The sequence below is a fragment of the Aedes aegypti genome, chromosome 1 (assembly GCF_002204515.2).
Source record: "Aedes aegypti strain LVP_AGWG chromosome 1, AaegL5.0 Primary Assembly, whole genome shotgun sequence".
NCBI classification, from domain to species: domain Eukaryota; kingdom Metazoa; phylum Arthropoda; class Insecta; order Diptera; family Culicidae; genus Aedes; species Aedes aegypti.
Genome location: NC_035107.1, coordinates 218567217 through 218584848, shown reverse-complemented (window position 1 = coordinate 218584848; position 17632 = coordinate 218567217). Strand labels below are relative to the sequence as shown.

General features: G+C 41.9%; 1 protein-coding gene across 1 annotated transcript in view; it reads right to left on the bottom strand.

Annotated features, from left to right (window-relative positions):
* The window catches only part of LOC5574044, a 28190-nt gene extending 10558 nt beyond the window's left edge, over positions 1-17632 (bottom strand). Inside the window, exons 1-2 of the mRNA XM_021857601.1 lie at positions 17190-17632; positions 9644-11029 (exon numbers count right to left, since the gene is read on the bottom strand). Of these exons, the coding sequence (XP_021713293.1) occupies positions 9644-11029; positions 17190-17487 (1684 nt within the window). The 5' untranslated portion in view covers positions 17488-17632. The remainder of the gene's footprint in view (positions 1-9643; positions 11030-17189) is intronic.

Genomic DNA, 17632 nt, shown 5'->3' with positions numbered 1-17632 from the left:
AAAAATATGGAGGCGTTCAAATTTTTAGTACACAGCACTCGCTGTGACATATTTGCTCTTTGTGAAACATGGCTAACTTCTGATAAAAATATCTCTTTCCACGATTTTAATATTATTCGTCTGGATCGAGGGGATGGATATGGAGGGGTGCTCTTGGGGATTAATAAGCTCCACTCCTTTTACAGAATCGACTTCCCCTCGATGACAGGCATTGAAGTAGTTGCATGTCATATCACAGCTCGAGGGAAAAGCCTCAGCATAGCCAGTGTATACATACCGCCAAATGCTAGAGTATCTCGCAGAGACCTTGCGGCAATATGCGAAGCTATGCCTGCGCCATGGTTGATCTTAGGAGATTTTAATTCTCACGGTACAGCTTGGGGGTCACCGAGGGACGACAATCGCGCAACTTTAATATATGATCTTTGCGACTACTTCAATCTGACAATCTTGAACACTGGGGAAGCAACACGAATAAAACCTCCAGATCCCCCAAGTATGTTAGACCTCTCAATCTGTTCGAATTCATTATCAATGGATTGCATGTGGAAAGTAATTCAGGATCCCCATGGTAGTGATCACCTGCCTATCAAAATTTCAGTTACCAATAATTCGTGTCGAACACACCAGATCGACGTAGCGTATGACCTCACGAAGCATATCGACTGGGGAAAATACGCTGAAGCGATCTCCGTAGGTGAGCAATCGGTCGATATACTTCCACCGCTGGAAGAATATCACTTCTTATCCGCGTTGATTATAAACAGTGCTCTTCAAGCTCAGCGTAAACCGGTTCCAGGATCTTCAGTTCGACGTCGGCCGCCCACCCCGTGGTGGGATGGCGAATGCACCGGAGTCTATCGCGAAAGATCAGATGCGTTTAAAGAATATCGGAAACGTGGCACGCGCGATAACTACGATCGGTATTGTTCTCTTGACCGCAAGTTCAAGAGCCTCGTGAAAGCGAAGAAACGCGGTTACTGGAGAAACTTCGTCAACGGATTATCACGGGAAACTTCGATGCGAACCTTGTGGACGGTCGGTAGAAGAATGCGGAACGTACAATCGGTAAACGAGGATCGTGAAAGCTCTTCTCGATGGATATTCGACTTCGCCAAGAAAGTTTGCCCGGATTCTGTCCAAGTGCAAACGATCACACGAGATTATCCAGACGAAAGGAATGAAATGGACTCAACTTTTTCGATGGCAGAATTCTCACTTGCTCTCCTTTCATGTAACAATTCTGCCCCAGGTATGGACAGGATTAAGTTCAACTTGCTCAAAAACCTCCCAGACGTCGCAAAGAGACGCTTGTTGAACTTATTCAATGCATTCTTGGAGAGCAACATTGTTCCGGATGATTGGAGACAAGTGAGAGTTATTGCCATCCAAAAACCAGGAAAGCCTGCTTCGGACTACAACTCGTACCGTCCTATTGCGATGTTGTCGTGTCTTCGAAAGTTGTTAGAGAAGATGATTCTCTTTCGGCTGGACAAATGGGTTGAATCGAATGGCCTTCTCTCAGATACTCAATTTGGTTTCCGCAGAGGCAAAGGAACGAGCGATTGTCTTGCGTTGCTTTCTACTGAAATTCAACTGGCCTATGCTGAAAAAGAACAAATGGGCTCAGTCTTTTTGGATATTAAGGGGGCTTTTGATGCAGTTTGCGTAGATGTCCTTTCAGACAAACTCCACGAGTGTGGACTTTCCCCGATTTTGAACAACTACTTGTACAATTTGTTGTCTGAGAAGCATATGTTTTTCTCACATGGAAACTCGACAACTTTGCGAATAAGTTACATGGGTCTCCCCCAGGGCTCGTGTTTAAGTCCTCTTCTTTACAATTTTTACGTAAGAGATATTGATGATTGTCTCATGAGAAATTGCTCGTTAAGACAGCTTGCGGATGACGCCGTTGTTTCTGTCACAGGACCAGAGGCGGACGATTTGCAAGGACCGTTGCAAGATACTTTGGACAATTTGTCTGCATGGGCTGTGAAGCTGGGTATCGAATTCTCTCCGGAGAAAACTGAGTTAGTTGTCTTTTCTAGGAAGCGTAATCCTGCGGATCTAGAGCTTCAATTCATGGGTAAGGAACTCTCTCAAGGTTTATCACATATGTATTTAGGGGTCTGGTTTGATTCTAAATGCACCTGGGGGAAACAAATTAGATATCTGTATCAGAAGTGCCAACAACGAATCAACTTCATGCGTACACTCACAGGAACATGGTGGGGAGCCCACCCGGATGATCTGATAAAGCTATATCGCACCACGATTCTGTCGGTTCTTGAATACGGTAGTTTTTGCTTCCAATCCGCCGCGAAAACACACATTCTGAAGCTCCAGCGTATTCAGTATCGCTGTCTTCGGATCGCTTTAGGCTGTATGAACTCGACTCATACCATGAGCTTAGAGGTGTTAGCAGGAATACTGCCTTTATCAGATCGGTTCGTGGAATTGTCGTTAAGGTTCCTCATCCGCTGTGAAGTGTTAAACCCGTTGGTAATTGAAAATTTTGAGAAGCTAATCGAACGAAATCCTCAAACAAGATTTATGACATTGTACTACTCGTACATGACTCTGGAGGTTAACCCTTCTTTGAATCTTTCCAATCACGGTTGCTTCCCTGACTTCTCAAGTTCCGCTGTAGTTTTTGATCTGACCATGAAGCAAGATATCCGTGGAATACCAGATCTGCTTCGTTCGGAGCAAATACCAAAAATTTTTGCAAGCAAGTTCGGTCACGTCAGCTGCGATAGAAGGTTTTACACAGACGGGTCAAAAACAAATGATTCCACTGGATTTGGTGTATATAACGAGTTTCATAGCGCCGCATATAAACTTCAGAACCCTTGCTCCGTGTATGTCGCAGAATTAACGGCTATACATTACGCATTAGAGCGAATTGCCTCTCTTCCCTCTGATCAATATTTCATTTTTACGGATAGCCTTAGCTCCATAGAGGCTATTCGTTCAATGAGGCCGGTAAAGCACTCTCCGTATTTCCTCGGTGAAATACGATCTACATTGAGTGCTCTATCGAATGAATCATATACTATCACCTTGGCCTGGGTCCCTTCGCATTGCTCGATTCCGGGCAATGAGAAAGCGGACTCGCTTGCCAAGGTGGGCGCTATGGAAGGCGATATTTATGATCGACAAATTGCCTTCAATGAATTTTTTTCAATGGCTCGTCAACATGCATTGGTCAGCTGGCAACAAAAGTGGGATGCCGGAGAATTGGGCAGGTGGTTACATTCCATTCTCCCGCGAGTATCGAAGAAGCCGTGGTTCAAGGGGTTGGACTTAAGCCGAGACTTTATTAAGGTAATGTGTCGTCTTATGTCCAATCACTACTCTCTAGGCTCTCACTTCTATCGAATAGGGCTCACAGATAGCAATCACTGCAGCTGCGGTGCAGGTTACCAAGATATCAACCACGTAGTTTGGGAATGCCCCGAATACGGTTTTGCCAGATCTGATTTTTGTGCATCCCTCAGGGCCCAAGGGAAACCAGAAAAGGAAGACATTAGGGATGTGTTGGGTAAACTTGACTTTGTGTACATGAAGCTTATGTACAATTTTTTGAAACAAGCTAACATTCTTGTTTAACTCCCCTTTCTTGTCGGTCCACTTGTCCACCTTGTGTCCCCTCGAAACCCGTCTTTTTGTATCGTTACAGGTTGTCATTGTCCACTCAACGTTCGACCAGCAGCAAAGCAAACACGTCACACCTTAAAGCTGCTGAATGTCAACGGAACGATCCCATTGTCCTATCCCTTCCTTTAAATTATTGTTACCCTTAACCTCGACCAAACCGCGAGTTTTTCGGTTCCCCAAAACTAACATAGAAAATTAAGAAAACACCATGAATTTGTAAATAAAATCAAAAGAACTCGGCTCCGTAATGCCTAATGGCGCATGAGCCTAATAAATAAATGATCAAGTAAAAAAAAAAAAAAAAAGCGCGCTGTTTTCCATCCTCGGGCTTGGGTCGAGTTACATCGCGCTGCCTTCTGCCCGCCTGGTATTATACTATAGCGAATCGATTGATGATCGCTATGAGTATAACCGTCATCAACGCGCCAGTTCATGGTACCTAAAAGGTTTGGACGCCACGAACCGATAATCGATTCTGCACCATTTCTGCGGAAGGTACTCACTGTACCCACATTGGCCAGCTCTACATTCAATGCGGCCAGGGATTCCTGGCCTCTTTCATTGGTGCAGCGGCTACCCTACTCCACTGCCCATGCATTAAAGTCGCCAGGTATCACTACTGGCTGCCGATTAGCTAGTTCGGCTATCATCCTGTCGACAATGTGGGGAAATTCCTCAATCGACCACCTTGGGGCGCGTAACAACTGCAATAGAACACGCCGTTGATTTTTGCTATCGCAAAACCGTCATTTGAGCTAGAGACTACTTCTTGGATTGGATATCGTCCTGTCGTCCCTATAGCTGCTAGCTGTTGAGACCTATCCGCCACCCAGATCCCGTTGTTGGCTGGTATACGGTATGGGTCCGATAGTAACACCACGCCAGTCTTGGTTTCCGAGACTGACTGCCAAAGCAGCTGCTGGGCTGCATCACAGTGGTTTAAATTTAACTGTGTTACTTCCGTTTTGGCTGCTTTGATATTCCGCTTGTGCCTGGACATTTGAGTCCGCCCGTTAAGTGTCCGTTGTTTGCTCTGTCGACACATATTAGGCACTTAGCGTTTGCTTGCAATCGCTTGCCCTATGGCCTTCGGTGCCGCATTTTCTGCACATCTTACTTCTGTCGGGACCATTGCAATTCCACGATTTATGGCCCTTCCCGAAACAATTGAAGCAAACTTCAGGAGGCTGTTGTATGCTCAGCCGGCAAACCGACCAGCCTACCTTGAGTATGCCCAAGTTCTTCGCTTTGTTGGCCTCTACGACCGACAGCTCTGTTTTTTCTTATTTCCAACTCGTATCCACGGGTTGATGTTGCCTTGCGCCCATGGTGCCTGTGGATGCACTGCCTGGTTTGGGTTATTCCGTGGCTCATTTTGGCTTTCTTGGCCTTAGGCTTGGTGTTGGCCTCTCCTTTGTTGCCATGTCCTCTTGATCGCGGGGCTTGGCTCGTGCCAGCTTTTCCGCTCTGGAGGACGACCGCGTAGGTCATTTTTCCCTTAGAAACCATACGTCTTTTCGCCACGTAGTCATCCCCGGAAGCTCCCCTCTTCCGCATCGCGTATCGAATAATATCATCAGATATATTCGCGTTGCCTATGAAAGAAAACGCTTCGGTCTGACACGACCTAGTGTCTTTTTGGCCTTCTACCTTGCCAAGTTGTTCCTTGGCTTTCTCGTAGTCCTGCTTTGCAGCTAGCACTGTTTGTCGCAATTTCAGTAGACTTGTTTTCAAATCTTTGCTGATATTGCTTTTACTTTTAACAAACTCGATGATGACATCAAGTTGCTCAGCAGCTACCTGCATTTTAGGGAGGTACTCGCTATTGCGATCCATGACTTCGATTAGTCCAGGGCCATCGGTCACCTCACATGTTGCACTGGAGCGGCCAGTGCCTGCCGTCGCCACAGTATCTAGGCTTTTGCCCACACTGTTTTCACTAAAGTTGATGTTGGTCACCTTCTTCCTTGGCGGGAACCTTAGCCGATTACTGATAGGTCCAGAACCCAGACAACCAAAATGTACGTATAACAAAATCATCACTTATAAGATTTTTTTTTCTATCTTTATTAACCCTCTAATACCCAACCCCGCCTTTAGACGGGGTACACTTTGGAATTTTGTGTATTTTTTCGTACCTCGGAAATCAAAATGATTTTATTTTTGGCTTAAACCTTGACTCATAACACGCATATGAGAAAAGTTTTTTATGACTTTTGAAACTTTTTTGTATTTTTGAAAATTGTTTGAAAAATTGTATTCTTATATAACCTACAAATGCCTAGGGTTTATTTAACGTGTAATATAAAAAATCGTACCTTTTATATTTTTCTACTATTAACCTATAACAGAAGAAGGGCTTGGTGGTATTAAAATAATTCCAAACCTGTGTTTCCGTTAATTACACGGAAAATAAAAATATTTTCAAAAAAATATTTGAAATTTATTATTTCTAAAAGTACCGTGAAAACTTGAATTTTTATTGTTGCCAAAAATCAGTAACTAGAATAGGCTTCAAGAAAAAATGAAAAAGGATATGGATGTTCAAAAATAAAAATTATAAAAATCAAAAACCAAAATTCATAGATTTGCGAATAAAAATAAATCACACTCCAAAACGTGTTTAGAACGATTTTAGATAACTAAAAATGATATTTAGATCGAAAATAAAAATTTGGGTATTAGAGGGTTAACGAGATTTTTAGTCCTGGGCTAGTTCATCTCGGGACCAACGGCTTTACTTCCCTTTCGATGGAAGACGTCACTGAAAAAATTTTAGTGACTATCTCGGGGATGGGATTCGATCCCAGGTCCTCGGCGTGAGAGGCGTGTGTTCTAACCACTACACCAGGTCCGTCCCCCACTTATAAGATGTCGTGAAAGGCCTTCTACGTACAAAAGTGGAGGTGATATACGTGCATATATTATGTGATGAATAATAGCATACAATGCAAGTGTATAAATTTTCTACCGAACTAACCTGTGATCTTATGTGACTTAACTTATGATAACAAATGTTGATTTGACAGCTGCTACGAATTGATTCGACATACTTTGTACGAGTGTACGGGACGAAACAAAATGTACAAATGAACTCAGAAGAAAAGCGTTTTATGCGAGGAAACTCATCAATCAGACTATTTCATCCACCGTGTCTTGCGGGTTTGATGTAATTTGTATGAATAAATGAGTTATTACGTGAACTTTGATGCGATTTCTGGTTGTCTGGGAAGCCTCTCCTTCACATTCCGCTAGTTGTTTGTTTTGGTTGATCATCTTTTATGGGTCCTCCTAAGAGTCGCTATCCAACTCCGCTGGAATAATCGCCATTATGATCCCATGGTTAACTATGCAAGCAGTGAGGCCATGCTAGGGTTGGCATAGTCCTTTATAGGGTACTAGGTTCAGAGCCGTATCGTCGCAGGTCAGGTAATGACATCTGAGCCTACTCCCGCCCAGTTGGAACAACCAGGCGACGGATTTGGAACGTACTCTAAGGCCTGCCACGGTTTTTCGGGACGGGGGCAGCCTGCGCCATTAACCCACTCGCCGTTTCGGGCCAGTGTCACCCGACCCTACTAAGGGAGTAGAATGTCGCCTCTGTCAGCTTCAAAACATATACCGTTACTTGTCCTTAGTCGTGCGCTGCCAATATACATAAATGGGGCCTTACTGGCGTTGGTCCCATTGTGCTCGAAGCACTCCTACTCGTAGTTCCATGCCTTGTCCGTTTGTATCGCAACCAGTATGCCATAATCAGGACCTTACTGCCATCAATCCTGATGTGCCGGTTGGCACTCTTGTGAGTTTGGGCTAGGGTTCATTGGTACTTTGAGCGGCACCGGTCGCTTTGACAGAGTTGCATTGGGATTTTTGTAGTTTTTATGAAGGTTCATCAGAGCCCACTGTGAACTCCACCACATCCTGGGCAGCTCCCGAACTCGAAAAGTTTCTGGGAGGGGTGGGGGGTGGTGGTTTCGTTAAGCCCCAAGACTTTCGTCCCTGCTGCCCCGAGGGATATAATTCTAGTTATGCCAAATCGCCATTATGCCAAATGGCCATTATGCTAAATGACCATTATGCAAAACGACGTTCTGCCAAATGACCTTATGTCAAATGGTGTTATGCCAAATGACCCGCTCCCTTTCAAAACGGTATTTTCAAGCTGTTAAGATTATTATCTAACAGTTGTTCAAATTCGGAAAAGTGCTTATAATCTAGCTATTCACTTATTTTCAAAATTTGAAAATTGATCTTGAAATTGAATAAAGACGGAAAAGATTGGACTGCGTATGTTCCTAATTTCAAATTGATAAAACAATCAACGGGTCAGATAAGAGATAAACCTTCAAATTATTCGCATACCGCACAAAATGGGGTATTGGGCCAGATGCGGTCCGTGGGCCGTGCTCTGGGCAGCCCTGGTCTAAGCTAAGCTAAAGCTAAAAGCTGTAAAAATCAACTGTTTTGTTTGAAATTCCTTGAATCAATACCGAATGGTTGCTACTGTAGCACTAGCGCAACTGCTGGACCACGTGTACAAATAGTGGCTTAAGCCAGGCTTAAGCCATTCCATGCTTGTTTCCATTAGACTTGAGTCTACTATGAATCCAATACCTTACTTTTTACTTTTGCTGGCTCTACGTCCTTCAAGACATGACCTGCGCCACAATGTTACGCCAACTAACTCGGTCCATGGCTGCTAACCTCCAATTTCTCGATCGCCCCACACTTCTAAGATCCTGCTCCACTTGGTCAAACCACCTAGCTCGTTGCGCTCCCCTTCGTCTTGTACCGGCCGGATTTGAGGTTGCGGGATTGTTGTCCGGCATTCTCACAACGTGTCCCACCCATCGTACCATCCCAGCTTTGGCGACTTTCTGGATACTGGGTTCACCGTAGAGTTTCGCAGGCTCGTGGTTAATTCTTCTCCTCCATACGCCGTTCTCACATACTCCGTCGAAGATCGTCCTGAGCACAAGTCGTTCGAAAACTCCTAGCGCTTGTAGGTCCTCTTCGAGCATTGTCCACGTCTCATGCCTCATGAATCCAATACCGTGACATCCATTGTTACTTAAGACCGAGATCACCTCTGCATCACAATAATTTTATTAGTAAAGGGAGATCAAAAGCTACATGATCTGGATTCACATTGGTAAGTAATGCGATTCATGTAACCTGAACTTCATCTAAAACACGTTGGCACTTTCAGTGTCGAACTAGTCAAAGTGTTGTCTTCAAAAAATCAATAAATGTGTATTTCGATTTAACGTAAAACTTGCCAACTCTTGTAGTGCCGAATCATCCATAGTTTGTTATGTATACTTCAAAGATTGTATTGGTACCGTTCTTCTTCTTTTTGGCGTTACGTCCCAGACAGAACCTGCTTCTCAGCTTCTTATGAGCACTTACACAGTTATTTACTGAGAGATTTCTTTGCCTATTGGCCATTTTTGCATACGTATATTATATGCCATGGGAATTCCGGTAGTTTCCAACCCTCGACTTGGTGGGACTCGAACCCACGACCGTTTGGTAGTGCAGAATGACTATGTTTCATTATTGTTGACTCATTTGAAACAAAACCATGAAACGAGCTCACCAGTCCACCCTCGATTGAGCTGTCACAAACCACTTTCGATATTTTTATCAGCACACACGATGAGACATAAAATCATGCTGGAGACGAGCGTAAACGAACTCGGATGGTCGGATCATCTCCAATAGGACGCGCGCGAAACGAGAACTGACATTTATAACTTGAAGAATCGATAATTAAGATTCAATCGCCTATTCTAATCAATTCTTTGATGTTGGTTAGGAGTCTTTGATACATAATAAAATTTACCAACGACGACTGACGTTCACAGTTTCAATGGCACAAAGTAACAACCAAGGTATGCACTAACAACATAAATTTCCCGACATTCTACGACAGATTCCGGTTGACAGTGACACCCAACCCGACCCCTCCACTCACCTTCATTTGACAGATTCTTCGGGTCCGGGTTCCGATAGTTCGGGTTATACACCGTCTTTAGGATCATGTATTTGTTGCGTTCCTGTTCTTCCTTCATCTCGATGTCAACCATGCGCACGTTCTTGAGCGGCTTCTTGGTGTGCGGTGTGCTGGCATCTTTCAGCCTTCGGTTTTCCGCTGTAAGCTTGCGGAAAAAGCCTTGGTTGAAGGGAACCACCCGCACCTTATCGCCGTCGATTTCCACCACCTTTTTGGCCAGGTTCATTGAGATTCGGTGCCGGAAGTGCACCACACTGGCAGTCGTGTTCCGAGGCGTTTTCTTCAAGTAAATTACCTGACCCACCTTACGGAAGGCATCGGCCACGTCCTCGAAAACCGTGCTGTTCGAGATGTAGTCCACAATGACGCACCTCCCTTGACCATCTTGAATGACATCCTCCGGTCGTAGGGTGAAAAGCGTACAAACTACCCCGGAGAATTCGCATTTCCGCATGAAACATTCCAGTACCCTCTCGGCAACTGACTTCTGCTGGTAGATGATCGTATAAACCTTGCTGAAGATGCAACTCGTCGACTGTGCTATCTCAACGCTTGTAATCAAACCGAACTTAGCAAAGTATCGCACGATGTCCTCGTCATAAACCTCCCGCGGGACGTTCTCCACCCGAACGGCACTGTTGGACGTCGATACCACGGCCGATTTGCCGAAGCTGATTTCCTTCCTCCTCACCTCCACTGTGGAAAACTCCGCATCATCAGCAGGCTCATCTTCGTCGAACAAATTTCGCCCCGCAATCGGTGATTCCTGCGGCGATACCAAATCAATCGACACTTCGTCATCGTTTTGTCTCGTCCACGGAATCGGAGGCGGAATCAAGAGATCCCCATCGTCGTCATCGTCGTCGATTATTTCCTCCACGTAGACCGGTTCTTGCTCCTTAGCTGGTGGCCTCCCATCCTTGGGCTTGTCGTAGAAACGGTTCGTAGTGGGATCATAGATGCGATTATCCTCTTCGTCCTCGTAGTCATCGAAAGCGAAAGGGGCAGCGGATGTCCCCGGCCCTGGCCCCGCTCCGGCCGAATTCCCCGATGTCGGTTCCGACACAAACTCGTTATAATCGTACTTCAGTTTGGCATCCATCAGCTCGTTGTAGACCCGTGGAGTTTTGAAGCTATCCAAATCTTCCAATCGGACGCGCATATTACGCTGGGAAACCTGGACCGAGATCTTCGTTTTGCCCAAAACGGTGTTGTTCAAACGCTGGGCAGCTGCCGCAGCGGATTTTTCCTTAAATCCAACGTAGGCATAGTTGCAGGTCGGAATCTGGACCGCTTCGATCATTCCATACCGTCCGAAGGCTTCGAACAAATCTTCCTCGTTGGTATCTGCAAAACAAGGAAAAGACAAGAATCAGGGCTGGTAGCGATTAAGTGCCTTGAAATTGGGAACTTTTAGAGACCAAAAAGAGACCAAATGTGAACGAAAAAAAATCAAACATTAACTAAGAAAACTAGAAGAAATCTAACAGGAATCAGGAGATGAGAGTTTGATTACTCATAGAATTTGACCAGTAGTTTCTCTAAGAATACCTTCAACTCTTTTTTATTATTTCCTCTAGTAATTTGATTAAAAATAATAACTGAACTGAATTCGCCCAAAGTAGCTATCAGATATTGTAGAAAAGTAAAGTATGTATAAGTTTTCCAGGAATATATCCAGTAATTATTTCATAGGGCTTTATTTAAGGTTCCCGTTAAGAACATCGTCAAGAATTCAACAAATAATTTCTTCAGGGAATTTCTGAGGTTTTCTCCAAATTTGTAGTTCAGGATTTTTCTAAATTGCTGCCAAGAATTTCTCTAAGGATACTTTTTGAAAGTACACTAGAGATTTCTTCTAAGATTCCTTTAGGAATTATTTCAGAAGTAAATGAAAACTTTCATCAGAAATACCTCCCGGATCAAAAAAAATAGTTTCTAAAACTTTGCCTTGAGATTTCCCTGGATATCGTAGGAAAACGCCCGGGAGAAATCTTTGAAGACTTCCTTGGTAAAAAATTTCGAATATGATAATAAATCTTCGAACTTTTTAGTGGAAAAGTAAATGAAAACCGAATTTAGTACTAGGTACCATGCCCACACAGTTACAATTCAATACAGTACCAGAATAACGGCCAACTGACAAATGTAAACAAACTGAGTTTTATTCACCTAAAAGTTTATTTGATAACTTGCATATTGCACAGCTGTTTCTTAAAAAGAACGTTTTTCACGAAATAAGTGAGAAAAACATAAAGGTGCATTTGATATAATATGAATATAATATATGAAAATATATGAAAATAATTCAAATGGATTCAATTTCAAAAATGCCTCCTTAGTAATTTCCATACCAACCTAAATCGTTTTTGGGCCACCACCTAGAAGGCCGAAAATTTCAGAAGAACACTATTTTTATGGTGAGTATTGAAAGAAAGATGTGCAAGATTGGATTTTCAAACTTTTTTGAATTGTTTGAATTTTTTGTGAACCGCCCCAATGAACCATTCCCAACGTATTATTTCAAACGAGTTGTCGTACACTGTGTAACAAAAGGCCTTCCACTGGGGTGTATTTTTTTTTGTATGTTATTCAGTTGGAGCTCTGCCTGACAGCTTATCTTGTCAAGGCTGAACCCTCGGTCTGGCTTTTGCCAAGTTTCCCCTCTACCAGGACCAATACTCAGACGGACTAGGTTATGGTACCCACATGAACACTGTTTTTTATTAGTATTGTGACGTGATAGTTTTTGAAAAATACCCATAGGGGCAATGGGGGCAATATGAACATACGAGGCAATATGAGCCACCCCAGTTTTGACCTCAAAAACATTGTTTTAATGTCTAGTGTCATTATGATCCGCTAAAGGATGCCTCAAATAGCCACCACAATAAAAACCATAAGAATATTCGTTTGAACACTCAAGATTTTTACAAAAATGTACAAATTTGTCATTCGTCATGAAAAGCTTATAATTTTGTCAGGTTTTAATTAAGCCTATAAGACAATTATATTTATAATTCTGGTAAATTTTATCAATCCATTGAAACTTCTAATCATAATGAACAGTTCGTGAGCAAAATTAGATTTGTTCGTAAACAAAATTAATGAAAAACAATATATTTTTTTCAAGATGAAGGGGCGGGGCAAAATGAGCCACCTAGATTTAAGCAAAACAAACGATGTTTTGAACATAAAAATGCATTGCCTAAATATACCAGATTATTTTTTTACTGCATAGTCATCTTTATACACCATTCCAAGTGAAACACTTTGCTAGAAAATACGTTGAACCAAGTATCGCAATTTGGTACTAGTATAACATGGTCTGTTTACTATGTATTATGCATCTTTCAAAAATAAGCCGCTAGAATCAATAATTTCAAGCAAAGCTAATTCAATTTCCTTTCCAATAATGTACTCTTCACCACTAACTCTTCTCTATACTGTTTTAAATAAAAATCATTCGATTGAATGAGGTGCCTCATACTGCCCCGTAGGGTGGCTCATAATGCGCCATATGGTTGGTGACCACGTAGAAAAACATGGTTTTCCAAAAAGTTCCTGAAATAATTTGCAAGTTGATGTTAACATGGAAGATAACATTCTATAGTACAAGTCACTTGCATTTAAACCATAATTTTTGCTGTTTTTCTATGCATTCCATGACGTTTTCCTTAGGCGGCCCATATTCCCCTATCAACGCTATATCATCTTCTCCAAATTTTGCTCACAGGTACTTGAAAGACTGGAAAATCATTTGGTGGAAAGATATATATTTTTAGAGGTGCTCATAGTTGAGGTACAAGGCACACAAAATAGTTAATTTTAAGATGAAAAACTCAGATAACATAAAAACCATAAGAAATACAACTTTGGTATATTCAGCAAAGTTGTAGAAAATGATAGGTATAAAAAATTTGTAGAACATAATAAGCCAATAAAACTAAAAAATAAAACACTTAATCTAAACTAATCTAATCTAAGCGCTTGCACAACCAATATTGAAAAGCATCCTGGAAATACTGGAATTTCTTCAAGTCTTTTCTTGTCAACATTAATGTTTACAGAATATCGGTGATATTACACAAATATTAAAATGGCCAGGCCCACTGTGCAGACTTGGTCTTGAAGATAACTCAAAAGTTCACGTTTATGAATAATGTGATAGACGTAAATGTTTGAATTGTTTTGAGGAAGAAACGGGGACAACCGTACCAACCGTCTCATTTCAGGGGGCGAGTTTAAATCATTGGGTGTGGCGTTGCTAAGAATGTTAATGCACACTCCATTGTTGTGGGTGCTCTTTTTTCAGGGATGGGACACGGGTATTTCTCCCTTATGTCCTGGCTCGGAAGCCTAGGCTAAAGCGCCGTTACTCGCTCTCTATATAATATTAAGGTTGACTCCCCCACCCCTCTGTTATTTCAGAACGTTTCAAATCATATAAATATCAACAAATTCTTTATAGAATACAAACACTAAGATAGCTTGAAAACTTAAATTTTGTTAGATCAGGGCATATAAGACCATAAATATTCAAATATGCATCCCCTCCTTGATCTTGGCTTCTGCTTGTGTTTCAATTCCAGTCGTTCCATCTTTTGTTGGATTTCGGTGAGCAGAAGCACAACAGCCAAATATTTTCTCCTATTCGAACTCCAATACTTCCGGAACATGATTCTTCTTAGCAAGGCTGGCTGGTAATATATCGCTTTCACACACCTTTTCAAGCCATGTTCACTAAACATCAGAACTTAGAATTTTAATTAGAATCAATTCAATTTCACAATATTCCAATATTGCAATCCGAAAAATCTGATGGGAGCTTTGCAGCAGTAAAAAATAAAACACTTAAGAGCAAAAAACTTTTTTTTTTATTAAAAATACTTAATTATCTTGGCACTTAAGCAAAACCGAGAAAAAGTTTGTTCGGCAAAGTTGATCCGTACATTTTGTAGTACAGAAAATTCTGAACATATTCTCAGAAGAAACTATGGCTCTAAAATCAATGAATCTTGGCGAAAACCTCATGTCCGCCTAAATTAGCGTCCTGGACCAGACTGGTTTGGATGACTAATGAACAGAGACCGAAGAAAATTTTATTTCGATTATTTAACATAACTGCATTGATTAATTTGAATTTATTCTAGGTTGCTTTGTTGCACGTGATTTGGATCAACATACAGAAAAATCACCTAACCTTCATGATATCTGCTAGAGAAGTAGTGTTATACGTAATGCTCTGCTCGAATAGAATCAGTCACGAGTTGACGGATTGGCATGTATCAGATGAAGAATCATTATCTGATGATCGCTACAGCTTCTTTGAACATTCGAGTGTAACTTCGCAGACTTTGCGTTTTATGAATCCCCGATTAACTAATCCTCTCCGTCCATCGAAAATCCAAGTGATTTGGATGATGCCGTTGATACTCCAACATCCTACATTATGAAAGCTTTTGAAGAAGCATGTCCTTTGCGTTCTGTGAAGACTACAAGAGGGACCCCATGGTGGAATTCCGATTTAACTAGACTCAGGGAACGTTGTAGAAAGTCGGCTCGCAAGGCTTACAAGAAGGCTCTTTGTTCTGCTGAGCGATTTGGCTAGGAAAACCTTTGTACAAATGTTTCCAGTTTGGGTGAAGTTAGTCGGCTGAACAAAATCCTTGCAAAATCTAAGGTTTTCCAAGTGAACGAAATTCGCTTACCCAATGGTGACTTTACTTCTTCTGATGAAGAAGTTTTAGAATGTTTATTCAATACACATTTCCCCGGATGTGTGGACATAGCATCTATGGATGAACCAAATGTCTTTTTATGTAGGTACGAATCTCTGGCTACGGCTCGCAATATTGTACCTACTGAATCGATTGAATGGGCACTTGATAGTTTTGCTCCTTTTAAATTTCCAGAAGCAGATGGGATTTGAATTTATCAAACAAGTTTTGAAAAAGCTACTTGTAAGCTGTTTTGCTACCGGGTATATTCCCAGATCCTGGCGTGATATTACTGTGAAGTTTATCCCGAAAGGAGGACGTGCCGTTTGAGGAAGCGAAGATTTTTAGACCAATCAGTCTGACCTCTTTCCTTCTGAAATGTCGTAATCGAGAAAGCATTCGCTCAGAAACAATCCAGCTTGGGTGTTTTCTTGGATATTGAGGGTGCCTCTAATAACGTGTCTTTCGATGGCATATTGAAAGCTACACGAAACCATGGGCTACCTACAATGATTACCAATTGGATTCATCAAATGCTCAAAAACCGACATGTCTTCTCGACACTGCGTCAAGCTGCGATTCGAAAATTGATTGTTTGCGGATGCCCCTGAAAGGGAGTCTTATCATCACTGGAATCTTGTAGCAGATACGCTATTGAGGCAATTCAATAAAAGCGGGTTTCCAACTTGTTTACCTAACTAACTTTGATAGTTGGTGTGTGTTTAAGCACCCTGTTCGACCTGCTAGTCGAGAGGTCAATATGGCCTTTCGATTAACCCGAATAAAACAGCCGAAACCGCGATGGAATTCGACCTTTACGTCTTTTTGGCACTGAGATTAATATGACTGATCAAGTAAAGTATGTCGGAGTCATTCTAGATTTCAAACTTTACTGAAAACTTCACATTGAATTCAGAGTCAGAAAGCTTATATGGCCTTCGGTCAGTGCAATCGAACCTTTGGTAAAACTTGGGGCCTCAAATTCAGGAGGATTTCCTAGACAAATTGCTAAGATAATTAAAAAATAACTCTGGAGAATATCCTGCAAGAATTCATTGAAAATTATCGAACGAAATACCGCTTCCCAAACATTTTGCGGGAATGATTGAAGGAATTATTGGAATAATTCTTGTAGTAGTAACTGGTGTGAAACCTTACATGAACTTTTGAAGAATCTATGGAGATTTTACTTGAGTAATAACTCGAAAAATAGGAGATATTTAAGGATTTCTGGGAGTAAATGTGAATGAATTCTTGTAAGATAACTAGAAAAATTCTTGTAGAACTGGCTGGAAAAATTCCTGAATGAATTTCTTCAAAATTCTGGAATGAACCTTAGGCAGCGTCCATTTATTATGTAACGCTAGAATTGGAAAGATTTGAATATCTAGAGAAAATCCTGAGATCGTGCTGTTTTTTTTTTTCATTTCTCTGGGAAAATTTTCACAGTAATCCTTGTTTAAATTACTGGAGGTAGAAGCGAAGGACTGGTCAAGGACTTGCCAGAGAATATTCTGAACAAATTCCTCTAAGCTTCTCTTGAAACGCCACTGGAAGAATTTCGGGAAGAATCGGTGGAGGAATTAATAGAGTAATTTCTTGAAGGATCTCTGGAGATAATATACTAGAGGAAAATTTTGAAGCTTTTCCCTGAAACCTCGATTTAGCAGCAGAATTAATTTCCAGTAGAATAAGGAAAAAATGACTTTAGAGACCGTTTTCGTTAAAATAGATACTTGTCATTAAAAATAAAGATCTTTTAGAGACTTGACTAAAAAAAAACTCACCCGACGAAATGTTTCGCACGATGACGGTATGGCCGGCCCAGAAGTACCGATCGTCCTTGACCAGCATCACTATCACCCGGTTCCACTGGAAGATGGTCTGATCGAAGCTACACGCCTTCAGGGCCTGCATTTCGTTCTCGAACAGCACGAAGGCCACCTTGGTCCGGCAGTCGTTGCGGTTCTCCCGCATGAACGACACCTTGATTACGCGGCCGACATTTTTGAAGAATTCCCCAAGCTCGACGTCGGTCGCCTGCTTGGGAACGTTTCCAACGTAAACGACCTCGTTCAGGTTCATACCTGGCACCTCGGAGCACTACTTTTGTGACGATTTCTGCTAAACTTTATCGAAAAATCAAGATTTTTGCGAAGATTTTCGTTTTTGGACCACAATCAGACACAAATTTGATACAAAAATGTTATGACAGCTCCGCTGCTGTTTA